Source organism: Ursus americanus, chromosome 5 (genome assembly GCF_024610735.1).
Source record: "Ursus americanus isolate L20-20 chromosome 5, mUrsAme1.1.p, whole genome shotgun sequence".
Taxonomy (NCBI): Eukaryota; Metazoa; Chordata; class Mammalia; order Carnivora; family Ursidae; genus Ursus; species Ursus americanus.
In genome coordinates this window covers 57748380-57766832 of record NC_142131.1, presented here as the reverse complement: position 1 = coordinate 57766832, position 18453 = coordinate 57748380, and the positions used below count along the sequence as shown (strand labels likewise).

General features: G+C 44.3%; 1 protein-coding gene across 4 annotated transcripts in view; it reads left to right on the top strand.

Moving 5' to 3' along the window:
- The window catches only part of PCBD2 (pterin-4 alpha-carbinolamine dehydratase 2), a 51095-nt gene that overhangs the window by 9212 nt on the left and 23430 nt on the right, over positions 1–18453 (top strand). Inside the window, exon 3 of one of the 4 annotated variants that reach the window (XM_045794661.2) lies at positions 1824–5866. The exons of the other annotated variants lie outside the window; for them this stretch is intronic. Within the exon in view, the coding sequence (XP_045650617.1) occupies positions 1824–2000 (177 nt within the window). The 3' untranslated portion in view covers positions 2001–5866. Of the gene's footprint in view, positions 1–1823; positions 5867–18453 lie in introns of those variants that run through there. 4 annotated transcript variants of the gene reach the window in all.

Below are 18453 nucleotides of genomic sequence, written 5' to 3'. Positions count from 1 at the left end.
AAAACCTTTAAAAAAAAAAAAAAAACATTTTTAGTGACCCTGGGTGAAAAGCCTATTTCTCAAAGCTTTGGGTTATTCTAGATTTTACTATAATAAGAAGCCAGCAAAATACATTGGAACTTTTTCTTTCTTAGTGGTTTTATTCCAGGATATGGTTAGTTCCAGATAGTCCACATTCATTTGATAGCTCAGATGGGTGCAAATATTTAGAGACTATAAGAGGAGAGTTCCCAAGTTCTAATGGTGTTGGTGCCTCCGGGGCCAGAGGTTTCTGTGGCCGGGAGCCACTGAGTCTCCCTGGGGGAGGGCTGCTCTGAGCCGCAGTGTGTTGAGGGTTGTGGGGCTGTGTGACAGGCATGGCGAGCCTCCTTGAGCCGGCAGAGCATAACGCTGCCAGGACTTGAAGCCGCAAAGATCCGTGCTCGCAGCGCTTGGACTCACACGGGGTGGGCTTGGCGTTTGTAAGAGTTTTGCTTTTCTTCTGTTCCTGGAGACTTAAGGAGGGAGAGGTCTCTCAGTGACAGACAAACTGATGCTTAGGTGTTTGGCAACTGCAGGGCACCTGCATTGAAAGAACAAGATGTTGGTGTGAAACGTGGTTGTGAGTGTCCCATAAAGGTAAATTTTGTTAGGTATTGTCACGGCTGGGGACGAGTGGGAAGCTTACAAAATCAGGTGTGGTTTGAAGCTTTGGAAGTAGGTGCGGAAGGTGAGGCTTTGGAACCCAGGAAAGAGCTATTCCGGATGCCAGCAGGTGGAGCCCTGCAGGGCAGGAGCCCCGACTGGCCAGGCAGCGGCACAGCCCCCCCGGGAGGGCTCCCCCATCCTCTCCCTCGGGCATGCTGGCACCTCCCTTGTTCAGCATGGAGAGAAGTTAGTATCAGGAATAGGTCAGCAGCGGCACCCAGATGCCGCACCTGGGTTTGGTATCTTTTGGGTGAATGAAGAATTCCAGGAGGAGGGTTCCAGGAGTTTCCAGTTGGTAATGGAGAACACTTTTGACTCAGGAGAAAGGACGCAGCTTTGTGAGAAGGACCTGGGATTCCCTGCTTTCCCGGAGGAGCTCCTGTACCCTGTCTGTGCTGCCTCCAGTGGACCCGCCCGCAAGGCATTCGATGTCGTTAGAGTGAATCATATGACCTGGCTGACACTCAGGCCGTTTTGACCTACAAAATGGCCCTTCTCAGCTGAACAGCGAGTCATGGGTAGAGCTTGCAGGCGAGGTCCAAGCTTCCTCTGTTCGGCATCTTGTTCATCGCGTTGTGGTTGCTGGGGAGTGGGGAGGGGCCTTCTGAGTGACTGGGGCCGTGGGGGGTGCCGAGGAACCCATTTCGTGCATCCAGCAGCAGTAGCACCATATGTGAGTTTGGGGTTTGTAAAATATTTCCCTTCCTGTGCCCCAGAGCTCCTGCTGTAGAGCCGTTGAAAGTTACTGTTGCTGACTTACTTTATAAAAATGTTTTATTGAGGAATTTGGTAATAAGCTCCCGGTTCACATTTTGAAACACTTAGTGAAGTCAAAAGCTTGATGATACCAGAAGAAAGACAACTGTTAATGCAAATCTTAACAGTCCTCAGTGGGACACGGCTCTCAGCAGTTCTCATTGTGAAAGAATTAATTCGGGTCTCATCGTTGTAAGCCAAAGCTCGGTGCACGTCAGAGTTATGAGTCAGTAATGCAGTAATAGAAATGTCCCATCTGAGCGCTCTTGAGAGTGGAAGCAGACTCTGCTTGTGGAAGGTAGGGGGACACTCCCAGGAGGATGTTCCCAATGCTGATTCATCACCTGGCTTAGAGAGTGCCCTTTGCTGTTACCGTATAGGCTCCTGTCTGTGTGTCTGGGAAGCGGGTCAAGTGGAAACCTGTCTGCTTATCTCATACGAGGCTTCAGCTTCACCTGTGCCCGCGGTTGGGCTCTGTAGCCACCGCTGACTCCAAACCTGAGAACGCGTCCTTCACTGTCACTGGGATGGACAGCAACGCATCTGAGCAAACTTGACCTCACATTTGAGGAGCTAATTCAAATATGCGTGCGGTGGGGTGCCTGGGTGGCTCCGTCGGTGAAGCATCTGCCTTCAGCCCAGGTAGTGATCCCAGGGTCCTGGGATAGGGTCCCACGTCATCGGGCTCCCTGCTCAGCGGGGGGTGGGGGGGGCTGCTTCTCCCTCTCCCTCTGCCCCATCCCACTCCCCTGGCTGGTGCTCTCTAGTTCTCTTTCTCTCTCTCTCAAATAAATAAAATCTTTAAAAAAATATCTGTGTGGTGTATTCATAACGGTGCTCGCTTTGGAGGTTTTCCTGGGGCTCCAGGGAGTCGTGGGCAGACGGTGCTGGTGTGGTCAGGCCGTGGCCGGCACAGCAGGGGTGGTGTCCTGCGGGCCAGGGAAACTAGAGACCAGAATGGTACCGTTCGGCGTCTTGCTTCTGCCGTTTATCTCATAAAATGGGTTTAGAACTGATGTGTATTTGTGAAAACACATGTAATGGACAGACAAGGGGAAATGTAAAACAGGTGTCGAAAATGCAAATATGACGCCACGGCGCGGTGTGAAAATGTTGTGGCCGTTGCTCCGGCCTTTCATAAAAACGGACTTTTAACTGCATCGCTTTTTCTTAGTCGTACAGTAAATCTTCTGTTTACAGAACTTAGCCTGAGTATTTTGTGAAAGTCAAACAGCCAAGAAATATAATTTCCTCAGCAGTCTTTGTCTTGCCCTTTTACAGATGGCGTAAAATCAGGTGTGTAAAAAATAAAAAGCAGTTTGAGCTGACGTGAAAGGTATTTCAGATTTATGCTTTGCAGATGATATTGGTATGATTAATGCATTCATTGCTTTTTTTTATTGCTTTTCACAGATAATGTACATGATGCATGGAAAATGTTGTGGGTTTAAATCTTTGCCAGCTTTAGACTGTGAATATCAACAGATGTTATCATATAAGTACTATAGTTATTATAAAATAAAAAATTTTTCATGAAATGCATTGACATAAATTTCATTTATGTAAATTGCTTTCATTAGTACAAAACCTTAGCGTAGCCATTAGGGTTTGTGAAGCACTTTAGATGAGATTAACTTGGTATAATGTGGTCAGAAATGGGTTGCTTTAAATTTAACTGACAAGAAAATAACACTCAAAAGTTAGGAAATTACCGAGGCATTTGTTTTCTGCCTGCATTGCTGGGACCGCTTAAATAGGTTGAATATGAATTAATAACAATGGACTGCTGGCTCAGTAATTACAGAAAATAATTTAAAGGAGACCTCAAATAATAACTTTGATGTATTTTGGTCTTGCTCTTTTCTGTTCTGCTTTTCTTGAGCGTACCAGCCCCTTGCTTCAATACAGCCTTTGAAAACAACGTTCAGGTTTGCAAAGCAAGAGTTTGGTCAGTAGAGTTTTGGTGCATTTGGGCTGTGACATAGAAACTTATATTCAGCTCTTTCAAAATACGGCTCTTGGGTACAAAGGTGTGGCCTCAACAGCTGCTCGTCTCTCCTTAGCAGCAAATAGAGTGGTGCACTGCTGTTACTGTGACCGGGGGTGGGGGCGCAGTGACCAGGTGCCCTCTGTGTCCCGGAGGGATTCAGCCCACCCGTGTGGACAGGTGAGGGAGGGGCTTCCTCCGTGGCTTGGATCTCTTTGTGTTCTGCTCTTTGCCCTACATATTCGTAAACAAAACAGAACAGTACATCGTCTCCCCCATTTTGCAGATAATTTACCATCGTATTGCCTTTCTGATCGGCCTGGAATGGGCCATTTTAACCAATTCAGTAAATTTCACAGAAGGACCCCGAATCAGACCGAGACCGTGGGATTGTTTGTGGTCACACTGGGTCATGTCACAGTGGGTGTCACACTCACAGCTCTGATTCCTGCAGCAACATGTTTAGGTACTACTGTGACACAGAAAGTTGTTTTTGTTTTTACATGTGTTTTTTTCTAGGAGATATCTTTTTTCCAAGGACTACCTGTTGTATTACTTTCCACCTTAAATGGGTTTGACAACACTTCCCTGAGAAAGGCACTATTCACCAGCTAAAACAAACAAAGCTGTACTTGTTCAAGAGTAACCCAGGTATCACTGTTGAGCAGTCAGAGGTCATTTAATTGTATCGTTAAAATCAATCCTATCAAAACAGCCAGCACCATTAATGAATCTGTTTGCTCCTGTGCTCTCAACCAGCAAGGCAGGACTGTGGCCATCTACCATATCATTCACTAAACTGATTTCAAATGCCCCGTCCTCACCATTGCAAGCCTGACTGTGGACACGTACCAGGTGCCTGGAGCAGATCCAGTGAGGGCTGGGCAGGGAGCTGCACGGTCTTCCCTCTGAGAGCCACAGAGCCTACCTCTGGTGGGTTCAGGGAACGTAGCGAGGTCTTTGAGCTGGCCAGCACGGAGGGACTAGCTCCACTCTGAGCATGGAAGGAGGACAATGTAAAGTACATGATCCCATTTCTGTTCAGAAGACTAAACCAGTTTCACTAATTTTTGAAAGATTACTTACTTATTTTAGAGAGTGCAGAGGGGAGGGGCAGAAGGAAAGGGAGGGAGAGTCTTAAGCAGACTCTGCACTCAGCGGAGAGCCCCATGCGGGGCTCAGTCTCGTGACCCTGAGATCACAACCTGAGGTGAAACCAAGAGTCAGATGCTGAACTGACTCTGCCACCCACCACCCAGGTTCCCCAGATTTTATTTTTAAGTACTCTGTACACTCAACGTGGGGCTCGAACTCACAACCCTGAGATCACGAGTCACATGCTCTACTGGCTGAGCCAGCCAGGCGCCCTGGGACCTTCCAGTTTTGTTGGGGAGGTGGCACATCTGAATTGTGCAAGATAGTTGATTTTTAAAATTGTCATGCTGATGAGGCACTAAAATGAGAAGTACTAATAAACTGAAGAAGGCGTACTCTAGCATGGCCGCCTGGAGAAGGGGAATTTCGAGTTGGTCCTTAAAGGTCTGACAGGTTGGTGTAGCCACTTTAGAAAACAGTATGGAGGATCCTCAAAAAATTAAAAATAAAACTACCATATGTTCTAATAACATGTATATTGTGGGAATATATCCAAAGGAAATGAAAACAGTAACTCAAAAAGGTATCTGCACTCGTATGTTCAAGCACCATTATTTACAATAACTAAGACATGGAAGCAACCTAAGTGTCCATTGAGGGAATGGGTACAGAAGTTGTGGCCTATATTATATATAGGAAACCCTAAAAATTCCACCAAAAAACTACTAAAACTGATAAATGCATTTAGTAATGTCACAGGATACAAAATCAGTGTACATACAGAAATCTGTTCCATTTCTGTACACTATAATGAAGCAACAGAGAGATTAAGAAAGCAATCCCATGTGCATTTCCACTAAAAATAATAAAGTATCCAGGAATAAACTTAGCCAAAGAGGTGAAAGACCTGTAGTCTATAAACTATAAAACACTGATGAAAGAAATTGAACATGACACCCACAAATGGAAAGATATTCCATGCTCATAGGTTGGGAGGACAAGTATTGTTAAAATGTCCATACTACCCAAAGCAATCTATAGATTTAATGCAATCCCTGTCAAAAGACCAGCAGTATTAGGGGCACCTGGCTGGCTCAGATGTGACTCTTTTTTTTTTTTTTTAAAGATTTTATTTATTTATTTGACAGAGATAGAGACAGCCAGTGAGAGAGGGAACACAAGCAGGGGGAGTGGGAGAGGAAGAAGCAGGCTCCCAGCGGAGGAGCCTGATGTGGGGCTCGATCCCAGAACGCCGGGATCACGCCCTGAGCCGAAGGCAGACGCTTAACTGCTGTGCCACCCAGGTGCCCCCAGATGTGACTCTTTCTTTTCTTTTTTTTTTTTTTTTAAAGATTTTATTTATTTATTTGACATAGATAGAGACAGCCAGCGAGAGAGGGAACACAAGTAGGGGGAGTGGGAGAGGAAGAAGCAGGCTCCCAGCAGAAGAGCCTGATGTGGGGCTCGATCCCAGATCGCCGGGATCACGCCCTGAGCCGAAGGCAGACGCCCAACCGCTGTGCCACCCAGGCGCCCCCCAGATGTGACTCTTGACCTCAGGGTTGTGAGTTTAAGCCCCACGTTGGGTAGAGCTTACTTAAAAAACAACAACAGCAGCAGCAGCAGCATTTTTCAGAGACTAGAACAAATATTCCTAAAATTTGTATGGAACCACAAAAGACCCTGAACAGTCAAAACAGTCTGGAAAAAGAGAAGGCTGCAAGTCTCACAATTCTAGATTTCAAGTTATACTACACAACTGTAGTAATCAAAACAGTATGGCACTGGCACAGAAATAGACGCATAGATCAATGGAACGGGATAGAAAGCCCAGAAACAAACCCATGATTATATGGTCAATTAATCTTTGACAAAAGAGGCAAGAATATGCAATGGGAGAAAGTCTCTTCAATAAATGGTGTTGGGAAAACTGGACCACTTTCTTCTACCATATACAAAAATTACTCAAAACGGATTAAAGACTTAAGTGTGAGACCTGAAACAATTAAAATTCTAGAAGAGAGCACCGGCAGTAATTTCTCTGACATCAGCCGAAGCAACATTTTTCTAGAAGTGTCTCCTGAGGCAAGGCATATAAAAGCAAGAATAAACTCTTGGGACTACGTGAAAATAAAAGGCTTCTGCAGAGTGAAGGAAGCAGTTAACAAAACTGGAAGACAGCCTACTGAATGGGAGAAGATACTTGCAAATGACATGCCCTACAAAGGACTAATATCCAGAATACATAAAGACCTTATAAAACTCAACGTCCCAAAACAATCCCATTAAAAAATGGGCAGAAGGCATGAACGTACATTTCTTCAAAGAAAACATCCAGATGGCCCACAGACACATGAAAAGACGCTCAACGTCACTCATCAGCAGGGAAATGCAAATCAAAACTACAAGGAGATATCACCTCACACCTGTCAGAATGGCTAAAATCAACAACGCAAGAAACAGCAGGTGTTGGCGAGGATGTGGAGAAAAAGGGGAACCCTCCTATACTTGTTGGTGGGAAGGCAAACTGGTGCAGCCACTCTGTAAGCAGTATGGAGTCTCCTCAAAAAATTAAAAATAGAACTACCTTATGATCCAGTAATTGCCTTACTGGGTATTTCTCCAAAGAAAACAAAACACTAATTTGAAAGGGTATCTGCCCCCTTATGTTTATTGCAGTATTATTTAAAATAGCAAAGTTATGGAAGCAGCCTAAGTTCCATTGATAGATGAATGGATAAAGAAGATGTAGTGTGTGTACGTATGTGTGTGTGTGTGCGTGTGTATATATAAATAAAATATTTGCTTATAAAATATATGTATACACACACACACACACACACACTGGGATCTTATTTACCCATAATCCTGCCATTTGCAACAACATGGATGGCACTAGGGAGTATAACACTAAGTGAAGTAAGTCAGTCGGAGAAAGACAAATACCATATGATTTCACTCATGTGTGGAATTTAAGAAACAAAACAAATGAACAAAGGAAAAAAAGAGAAAGACAAACCGAAAAACAGACTCTTAACTCTAGAGAAAAAACAGATGGTTACCAGAGGGGAGGTGGGTGGGGGAGTGAGTGGAATAGGTGAAGGGAATTAAGAGTACACTTACTGTGATGAGCACTGAGTGAGGTATAGAATTTTTAAAAAATATTTTGTTTATTGATTATTTTAGGGAGAGAGAGCGTGCATGTGAGCAGGGGAGGGGCAGAGGGAGAGGGAGAGACTTTTTATTTTTTTATTTATTTATTTATTTTTATTTTTTTTTTTTAAGATTTTTTATTTATTTATTCGACAGAGATAGAGACAGCCAGCGAGAGAGGGAACACAAGCAGGGGGAGTGGGAGAGGAAGAAGCAGGCTCATAGAGGAGGAGCCTGACGTGGGGCTCGAACCCGGAACGCCGGGATCACGCCCTGAGCCGAAGGCAGACGCTTTAACCGCTGTGCCACCCAGGCGCCCCAAGACTTTTTATTTTTTAAACAGAAACAGCTCTTATTTTTTATTTTTTTAAAAGATATTATGTATTCGTTTGAGAGACAAGAGAGAGCACAAGCAGGGGGAGAGGCAGAGGGAGAGGGAGAAGCAGATTCCCCGCTGAGCTGGGAGCCCGATGTGGGGCTTGATCCCAGGACCTGTTGATCATGACCTGAGCTGAAGGCAGATGCTTAACCATCTGAACCACCCAGATGCTCTGAGAGGGAGAGACTCTTAAGCACACTCCTTGCCAAGTGTGGAGCCCGACATAGGACTCCATCTCACAACCCTGAAATCATGACCTGAGGGAAACCAAGAGTTGGTCACTTAACCGACTAAGCCACCCAGGCGCCCCTGGAATTGTTGAATCACTGTATTGTAAATCTGAAACTAACATCGCACCATATGTTAACTATACTGGAATTAAAATAACATTAAAAAAAAGATGTGGTACATATTACAATGGAATATTATTCAGTCTTAAAAATTGAGGAAATCCTACCACTTGAAGATACTATGCTAAGTGAAATAAGTCAGAGAAAGACAAATACTGTATGATCTCACTTATATGTGGAATCTGAAAAACGAAAGGACTTACAGAAAAAGAGATCAGACTTGTGGTTACCAGATATGGAGTTTGGGGGAAGAGGGAATTGGAGAAAGGTGGTCAATAGGTACCAAAAAAAAGTCTGATAGGTTTTTTGAGTGAAGGAGCTAAGGAAGGACATAGGTCAAGAATAGGGGTGGGGGCACATCTTGTTTATTTGTAATGTGTTGGGGAAATGAGGGCCCTAAGTGTGGTTCAGCGAGATGGACTACAGATTGTAAAGATGGGTCCTTGTGCTGGCTCTCCTGGGTTTAGCATCTCAGGTTTAGAGTATCTGAAAACAGACTTACCTTTCTTTCCTCCAACTTGCTTGTTCCTCTCAGCGGTACCACCATTCTCTTGAGTACCTAGATCTAAAACTGAAGAATAATCTTGGTTATCAATTACTAAGAACTCAGTCTTTCCCCAAGACTGTGCTCTAGTCTGGATTCACCTTGTCTCCCCCTTGAGTTCCTGTACAAGCTTTCTTACAGCCTTTTACCTCCCTGCGTGCATTGGTCTCCATGCTGCTTTGTTGTTGTTGTTTTTTTTTTAAGATTTTATTTATTTATTTGACAGAGAGAGAGATAGCAAGAAAGGGAACACAAGCAGGGGGAGTGGGAGAGGAAGAAGCAGGCTCGCAGCCTAGCAGGGAGCCTGATGCGGGGCTTGATCCCAGGACCCTGGGATCACTCCCTGAGCCAAAGGCAGATGCTTAATGACTGAGCCACCCAGGCGCCCCAAGGAAGAAGCAGGCTCCCAGCGGAAGAGCCTGATGCGGGGCTCAATCCCAGAACGCCAGGATCACGCCCTGAGCTGAAGGCAGACGCTTAACAATTGAGCCACCCAGGCGCCCCTTTGCTTTGTGACCAAGTTGGTCTCTGCTCAGAAAACCCCATTTCCTTCCTATTTTATCTTACAAGATACCGTCTTCTCAGAGGTTTTCTTTTCTTCTTCTTCTTTTTTTTTGGAAAGATTTATTTGTTAGAGAGCAAGCATGTGAGGGAGTGCATGGTGGGGGGCAATGAGCAGAGGGAGAGGGAGAGAGAATCCGAAGCAGACTTCCAATGTGGGGCTCGATCTCACGACCCTGATATCATGACCTGAGCCAAAACCAGGAGTCAGATGCTTAACTGACTGTGCCATCCAGGCACCCCTTCTCAGAAGTTTTCAGAGCTGCCCACATGCTGGCGCTTAACGCTTCCTCTCATTATTTCTCTGCCAGAGGCCTCTTTAGTCTGTTAGAGATTAGAACTAAGAGGTCACTTAGTCATCCCCCTTACTGAAAAATGGGGAAACCGAGGTTCAGATAGAGGGAGCATGAAACAGTGGCCATGCTGGAACTGGAGCCAAGATCCCCAGGATCTTGGTTCATTTCTTTTCTACCTTTATTTAAGCTGTTCTTCACCTTCTTTGTTCCATCCCACCTATCTTGTGTCAGTGTGTCCACATCTCACCCACTTCCAGAAAGTTTTTTCTGACACTTATGCACTCAGCAGTGATAAACCATTACTGTGCACTTAGACTAGGGGCTATGCTAGACCCTGGGGTGCAGTGATGAGCAAAGCTGATATTGTCCCCATCTTCATGGAGCTCACTAGATACAGGGATGGAGGGAGAGCATAAACAAATAAAGCAATGACTGTATAATTGCAAATTATGATAAGTGCCATGAAGGAAAATCCTAGTAGCTAATACTTAATGAACACTTGAACCTTGGGCCAGGCACTATTTTGTAAGGACGTCACATGTATTTATTCACTTAATCTTCACAAAACCCTGTGAAGTAGAGACTCTTTTCCTCATTTTATAGATTGGAAACTGAGGTTTAGATTAAGTGACTTGCCCCAAGCCCCACAGCTAGTAAGCAGAGTAGTTGGAATTTGACCTCACGCAGTCCCCAACCATTTGCCAGACGGATGCTGCCCTCTCCAATAGAAAAAGAGGAAGAAGTACGGTTAAGACCTAACGCAGTTTGAGGAGAGACATCACGGAAGTTCTCGCTAAGGAACTGAGAAGGTGATGCATTTCGCCCTCCCCCCACTTTGTCCCTTGAGGCATCTTATTTGCACATATGTATTACATTCCTGGGAAAAGAGTCCCGGGATTTTCTCTCTTGTCTTTACTTCTTGATTCTTAGTGGCCCATGATGCCAGCTGGGTTGTCAGTACAAGGAAATCTAAAGGGTGAAGGCAGGTTATTCAGCCTTTTCCTTCTCTCTTTCTCTTTCTCTTTCTCTTTCTCTTTCTCTTTCTCTTTCTCTTTCTCTTTCTCCCCTCCCCTCCCCTCCCCTCCTCTCCCCTCCTCTCCTCTCCTCTCCTCTCCTCTCCTCTCCTCTCCTCTCCTCTCCTCTCCCTTCCCCTCCCCTCTCCTCCCCCTTCCCCTCCCCTCTCCTCCCCTCCCCTCCTCTCTCTTCTTGTGTTCTTTTCCTTCCCTTTTCTTTTCTTTTCTTTTCTTTTCTTTTTTCTTTTCCTTTCCTTTTCCTTTTCCTTTCCTTTTCCTTTTTCTTTCTTTTTCTTTTTCTTTTCTTTTTTTCTTGTCAGTAGGTTCCACACCCAGCATGGATCCTAGCACTGGGCTTGGACTCAGGACCCTGAGATCCAGACCTGAGCTGAGATCAAGAGTTGGAGGCTTAATTGACTGAGCCGCTCAGGAGCCTCTATTCAGCCATTTTTGATCTTTGAGTTGCACTTCAGATCTAGGGGTGATCACTCTTCACCGATTTGACCTGCTCCTAAGGTTCACAATTTTCTGATTGACACCGTTATCCGTGACCTCAAATTCACCAACATAACTTGCTTCATCTTCACAGTCAGAAACCTGGCAATGACTTTGGAGCACAGTTTAATAAAGTGGCATTTGCCTCTCTTTTTGGCATTGTTGACACTCTTGAAAGCCTCTATGAGGACATGCACAGACACCGTGATAGGGACAAGCAAAGATGGTGGGAAGACGATTAGAGGGGCGAGTGCGAGGTATTATGGGGAGGGGGAGGGCTGTCCTGAGCCTTTCAAAGGGTTGGAGGGGGAAGGACTATGTAGTGGAAGTAGGTGGGGGAGGGTGAAGGATTGATGCCTTTTCTTAACAACACCAGTTGGAGGACTTAGACAATGGAGTGGAAGGGGGAGGAGGGCAGAGGCCACATAAGGAGAATAGTAAGGAGCTTGTGCTTTCATCCAGGTGAGACCTATCGTTAGGGTGGACCCAGCAGTGGATTGTGGACTGTGGCAGTGACAGAGGGAAGCAGAGAGCTAGAGGGGTTGGAGCTGTATTTCAGAGCCTATATGAGCAGGGACCATTGGTGCCACACGTAACTTTTATAAAGGGAACACCTAAGATTCTCTGACTAGGGAGGAGTGGTGATGTGTGATGAGGAAGAAGAGCAGGGGGTATTGAAAATGACTTCCAGAGGAACTGGGTGGTCAGAAGTGGCATTTATTAGGCTGGGGAAGTATGGGAGAGGAACATGATGGGGGTGCTGGGATTAAGATTTCTGGTTTGAACATTGTTAAGTGTGAGTTGCTGGGAGATATCCAAATGTCAACTTCAAGAAGATAGTTTTATGTCTGAGTTAGGGACTTAGAGTAGAGGTCTGGGTTGTGGGTAACTGGGGAGTCTTAGGTATGTGTGGAAAAAAGCCAAGGTAATGGAAGAGACCGCTCAGGCAGAAAGCGTAATGTGAGGAGAGAAGAGCGCTCAGGATTCAGTCCCATTTAGGGGGTGGAAGGAAGACGAGGAGCTGGCAGAAGACTGAAAAAGACTTACTAGTGAAATAGGAAGACAGTCAGGCCCGTGTCGTATCACAGAATCCTAAAGATGGTCTTTTAAAAGGGAGAGAGGAATCAGTTCTGCTGAGACTCCAAATAATACCAAAGGATGAGCACTGTGTTAAGTGCCATGAGTGTCATCGGTGACCATGGTGAGGATGGCTTGGATGATGTGGTGGTGCAGGCCAGCGTGGACAGGAAGTGGAGCTCATGTGCCCTATAGGGACGTTTGTAGCCACAGACGTTAGTCTTCTTTGTTCCTCCATTTTGAATCCAGCCCCTGGGTTATCTTGTTCTTTTGTTCTTTCAGCCTTGTTTTGATGTTGGATCGATGCACATTGGAGCTAGAAGGGATGAGGCAACCAAGGCCTAGGGGTGAAGAGGTTCGCCCACATTAACGCTGAACCGATGACAGAATTAGGATGTGACTAAGTTCAGATTAGGTTGTGCAACAGGGAGATGTAGCTACTCACCTTTGTCTCTCCCCACCTAAGATACGAGCGCCTTGAGGGCAGAGACTCGGGTTGTGCATGGGTACGTCTCTCCCAGTACCCAGCCCAGGGGTTAGCTGGGTGTTTTGTTTGTTTATTTGTGTGTTTTGATTTACATAGACCTACTTGTATTTCGAACACACGAGGTCCCTTGATTGGGTTCCCCATAGGTGATCCTAGCCAGTGCCCTTAGCCCCAGGGAGTTGTATTTTTCATTTCTTTGTCTCCTACAGGTTATTACCTAAAATCCTTTCTCACCAGGGACTTTTCCCCTCCCTCGTTTCCTTACTCTTGGACACAGATGGTTCCTAATGGTGACTGGTGTTTTTGGCGGCTAAGTAGTTGTGCGCGATGGGAGGATCTGTAATGCCATGGTGCGCTTCCCAGAAGAACAGCACTGATGGTGTCTTTGTTCGGCCTGCAGTTTTCAAGTATCAGAGAAGGAAATGGGCCACTTACAGGCGGGCATGCCCACAAATGGGCATCTGTAGCAAATTGCCTCCAATAATGAAAGCCTGAGGTTAGCGCTTGGAATTTCGCTCACCGCTTCAGCCACCCACAGCTTTCGTCTTTGGTGAATTTCGGTGTCCTGAGAGTCCATGGCCGATTCTTCAAAGCTCCCACGAAGTGTCGTGCTAGCAGACTGCCACAGGCCTGTTTGCCAATATCAATTAGACACTCATTTCTGTTTCAAGACAATTCTTTTAATCCCAGATCCTTTTTTTTTTTTTTCCTGTGTCCACTGGTCTAGCACTCTTGGCTGACTTTTAAAAATAAATCATAACTTCCTGGTGTTCTAGGTAGAAAAGTTTATAACTTCATTGGGTACATTCTTCTGGAACGATTTTTACAAATTTTGATTAAATGAAAAATGTTGCTTTAAGGTCATTCTGTATACAGATAACTTTTTTTTAAGATGTTAGTTATTTACTTGGAAGAGAGGGGGAGAGAGAGAGGGGGCACGAGCAGGGGGAGAGGCAGAGGGAGAGGAAGAAGCAGACTCCTCCCCAGTGAGTGCGGAGCCAGAGACTCCTGACGTGGGGCTCCTGACGTGGGGCTCAGTCTGAGGACCCTGAGATCATGACCTGAGCGGAAGTCAGATGCTTAACTGTATGTAGGTAACCCTGTATATAGGTAACTCTCAATGTTGTGTTATTTACCTGAAAGCAGCCAAATCAGTTGTCTTCGTGAGTTTGGAGAGTCACAAAAATTTTTATGACCTAAGGAGTGTTTGAGCATCTAGTAGGTGATAGTGGCTCTCTGTTAGGGACCTGGAAGATAATGTAGCTTGTTTCTTTCTTCTTCTTTTTCTTGTTCTTCTTTTTTTTTTTTTTCTTTTAATGTAGCTTGTTTCATTGAAGCTTCCCAGCATTCTTACAGGGTTAGATGTTGTAACCCAGTTTGGTCATGGTGGAAACAGGAAAGTTAAAGACCCTGCTCGCACTTAACAGAGGAAGGAGGCAGTGGTCTCCCTCCCAGGCCAGGCTTCCTGCCCTAAGTCCAAAGCTCTTGTCCAATACGAATCTGTATTTTGAAGGCTTGTGGGGTAACTCAGGATGTGGATTGCCTTACTGTTTCGGAATGTCTGTGACCAACTCTGCTGTTGAGTTCAAAGTTGAATCTCTTTCTTTGTTTAGGATAAAATGTCTATTTTGGAGGGCCTAAAGCAGGCTACGTGTTCTTTGTGTATTTTGAAGAAAAGAGAAGCCAGGTATGGTTTGGATTTTGACCTGTAAATTGCTCTGTGGTTCCCCATGCCTTGCCCTGATAGCATTCATTTATAATACTTGATCATTCAGTTATTGGCCCTAAGTCAACTACAGATAGGAAGTCAACTTCTACCTGGAGAGGGAAGTCACTTCCAGAGAGAAGGTCTGCAGAGAGCAGCTAAAAACTTTACTTGGCAAATTAGAACTCTATGTAGAGAGGATAAACTTGTCCTGCACTGAGAGATGCCCGCTTTCTGAGCCACTGACCATACAGCCGTGGATACAGATGTGTGGAAGAGAGGGCCACTGTAATTCTGACTGTCTTAAAGTGGGATTCTGCTACGTAAGCTTGAGAACAAGTTTCTTCCATCTTCCTATTTATTTAAAACTGCAAGTTTTCTCTTGAAGGGTTTAACATGTACGCATGACTTGTGTACCCGGCAGACATCAGCCAGGCCTCTCTCACTCTTCTGGGAATGATGGCTCCCTGTTACATCTGTGTGGTACGTTTAGCTTAATAAAATGCCACTTTTTTTTTCCCTGATGGCACAGTGTGTTTTATAATATGGAAAGCAAAAAAAGTACAAAGAAGCAAAATGTACCTGTAATCCTTCTGTCTGCTTAAAAGTCAGTATGTGAGTCTGTATTTTGTGAGTATGTACATATGTATGTATGCATGTATATTTGGGGTCATATTGTAGATGTATTTTGCTCGCTTGCTTTTTTCCCTTCATGTGCAGTGAACATTTTTCTCTGTCAGTAAAATATTTTACTTCATGACTTTTAACGGTGGGATATTTATATAGTATTCCATTGCATAGAAAGGCCATATTTAGTTTAACCAGTACCTTTCTGCTGTAACTAACCATCTCACAGATGAGGCTTTGTGAGCCTGCCTTTTCTAAATGATCCATATTCCTGCTGCCAGTCGGTCACAGAAGTAACAGGGAGTCATACCGGGTTCTTCTTGTTAAAGATACTCAGGGTCTCGATGCCCTTGCAGATCAGGCTTAGATCCAGTTACTTGTTAAAAAAAAAAAAAAGAAGGAAAGAAAGAAAATAGAAATCATCACCTAGATTGAATTGATCTCCTGAAGCTAAAAAATCAAGCCCTTTCAAGTTACTTGAGAAGGTCAGAAGGAAAATGTTATGTTATAGGGCTTTGTAGCCACCGTTCTCACAGCTTAGTGCAATGATGTAGGGAATATTTTCATAGAAATGTTTCTCTTTTAGAGATTTTTTTTTCAGATAAAGAAGGCTTGTTTAATTCAGGAAGAGTTATTTCATAGGAAATTAAATCTTTGTAAATCCTCTATCACATTTCCACACTTGCCAGTTCTCTGGCAAATGATGGCTTTCAAATGGTTCAGGGAGGGTTTCTTAAAAGGAAACAATTCCATGTTTTATACATATTCATCTTTTAATTTTGGAGCTGAATAGGTAAGAGAAAGTTGCGTTTTCTCCCTGTATTTGTCCATGGGTGATATTGGCAAGTTTTGAACTCAGAATGGTGATTACTTGAAGTGATTTTTCAAAAATCGCACCTGATGAGAATGTTTTCTTGGGCATGACGAATGACTCCAAAGAAGTTTAAAAACACAGCCAGTGAGGCTGGCCAGGCGCTGGAGAGTCGCTGCTGCGTAGAGATCAGTAATCGTTACATCTTGGTTTGGTGTGCTTGGTGGCGTCTAATCATGTCGTGTTCTTGGGAACCATGAAAGAATTTTCTTTTCAAGTCTTCGTGCATCATTTTTCTGACACTGATCAAAGGTTGGGAAACCAGTATTCTGTATGTAGCCAGGGCATTCATAACTGTCTTACATTCTTAATCTTTTGGCTATTTGGCTGAAATATATCTACGCCTCTTAAATATTGAAAGCATAATATCCTTTAACCTATAACTGCAGAGTTAAAATGAATTTTATGTGAAATATTTAGTTGTGGACCACATCTTCAGCTTTTTATATGCCACAGTGGTCTTGTTTTTTTCCCTTCCATTGTCTGATAGTGAGGTCATTTTCAGTCCTCTGAGAAATTCTATTCCCAGCCAGATGCGGCTCATATATTAAAAGTAGCACCTGTGGCTAATATCACAGCAGCTTACCATAAATTTACATGGTAACTAGGATTATATCTGTCAAGACTGTTAAAAAACATCTAGATTTAATTTGATTTCCAGTATTGTAGAAGCTCTCCAACATTTTGCTTCATAACTATATTTTAAAAGTTAAAAATCACTCCATTGTTAAGTTTTATAGCACTCCTAGTGCCCATTAAGTTGATTTGTTCAATGGAGGTCAGAGTAAAGCAACTTGGCTACGTTAAGATCGGAAACCAACCCATTTGTGACAAATTTAGTCCTTTCGTGTGAATCTTCTCAACGTCTCCGTATTGATTGGATTCAGGTGTAGCTTATGTCAGTAGCATTTAACCTCAAAAGAATGAGCAACGTGATTGGGTTGTTGTAAATTATGGAGCATTTTGCCTTCGTTGTTTGAACGTAGCTGTTGACTCTGCCGCCCATGCCTGACTGCTCCACGGCATCTGCCTGTAAAGGAGTAGTTTGGTTTTACAGACATCTTGGAAAATTGGGGTGCGTGCCCTCACCCCTTTCCCTCCTTCATGTGACCCTTCCTAAACTGCTTTATTCCCCATTATCCTTTGAGTCATCTCCCACATGTTATGATTTGCGCACCTGCGGTTCTAAAATTATTTTGGGGTGTCATTATATCATGTTGTTCACCAACTTTCCAGCATTTATGGATACAATAATGATTCGCTGTAAATCAAAATAATTTACAAGTTACAGAGAATCTGTTCCTACAAATAAGAATTGAATGATTAATTTCTTTGGTATCGTCCCATTTGAATGTGGGTCCTTAAAAAGAAACCGGTAACATATTTCTTTGTATTTGTGAAAACTTATTCATAGTCCAGAACTGAATTATTATTATTATTTCTTAAGGTTTTTGTCAGAGACAGAGAGAGAGAACACAAGCAAGGGGAGCAGCAGGCAGAGGGAGAAGCAAGCTCCCCGCTGAGCAAGGAGCCCAACAGTAGGACTCGATCCCAGGACCCTGCCATCATGACCTGAGCCGAAGGCAGATGCTTAACCAACTGAGCCACACGGGCGTCCCTCCAGAACTGAATTAAAGTATAAGTTTAGCTTTCTGGTCATTTAGTATTTTGACGTGTAAACCAGAATACAAGCCAATTAAGAAATAAGCAACATTTCTGAGCAGTCATCTTGCTCCTGGGAGAGAGAGAGAGTCCTACGTGTTGACCCTGTGGGCAGGGCAGCATGCACACCTCAGCACGGGATTCATGACCCTGAGTGGGCCTGCCCTTGTTAGGTTGGAACTCAGTGTGGAGGCATTTCTGCTCTGTTGATCATCTTTCAGGAGGGACGTTTATAAGCTTCTTTGAGCCTGAGCCTCACCAATGAAGAGGAAGGGTAGCCAAGAATAATTGAGCTGATATTGTTGTGGCAAGTGGAAGAAATGATCCTGAGTGAGGGTAAAAGTAAACACTGAGTGTGTTACCTGGTGTAGTCAGTCACTTAACAGTGTAAAAAAATACCATAATGACCAGTTTGGAGCCTTGTAAAATATTTTTTTGGTGAATCATTACATCTCTTTCCTATGTGTATACCTATGATAAATTCAGCTCCTAGGGTAACTTGGGCGCCCCCCCCCCCCGCCCTTGTGAATCTGGATTGTCAGTGCAGTGTCTACTCAGATGTCTGTGGAAAAGGGGGTGAAGATGGGAGATGGGTGTGCGCAGAGCCAGTCTCTGTCACAACCTTTCTTGGTTGCTTACTCCTCTACCTCCTTTCCTTACCACGTCTTCACGGTTGGCCTTTCTGGCCTCTCCCACCACACTGTAGGC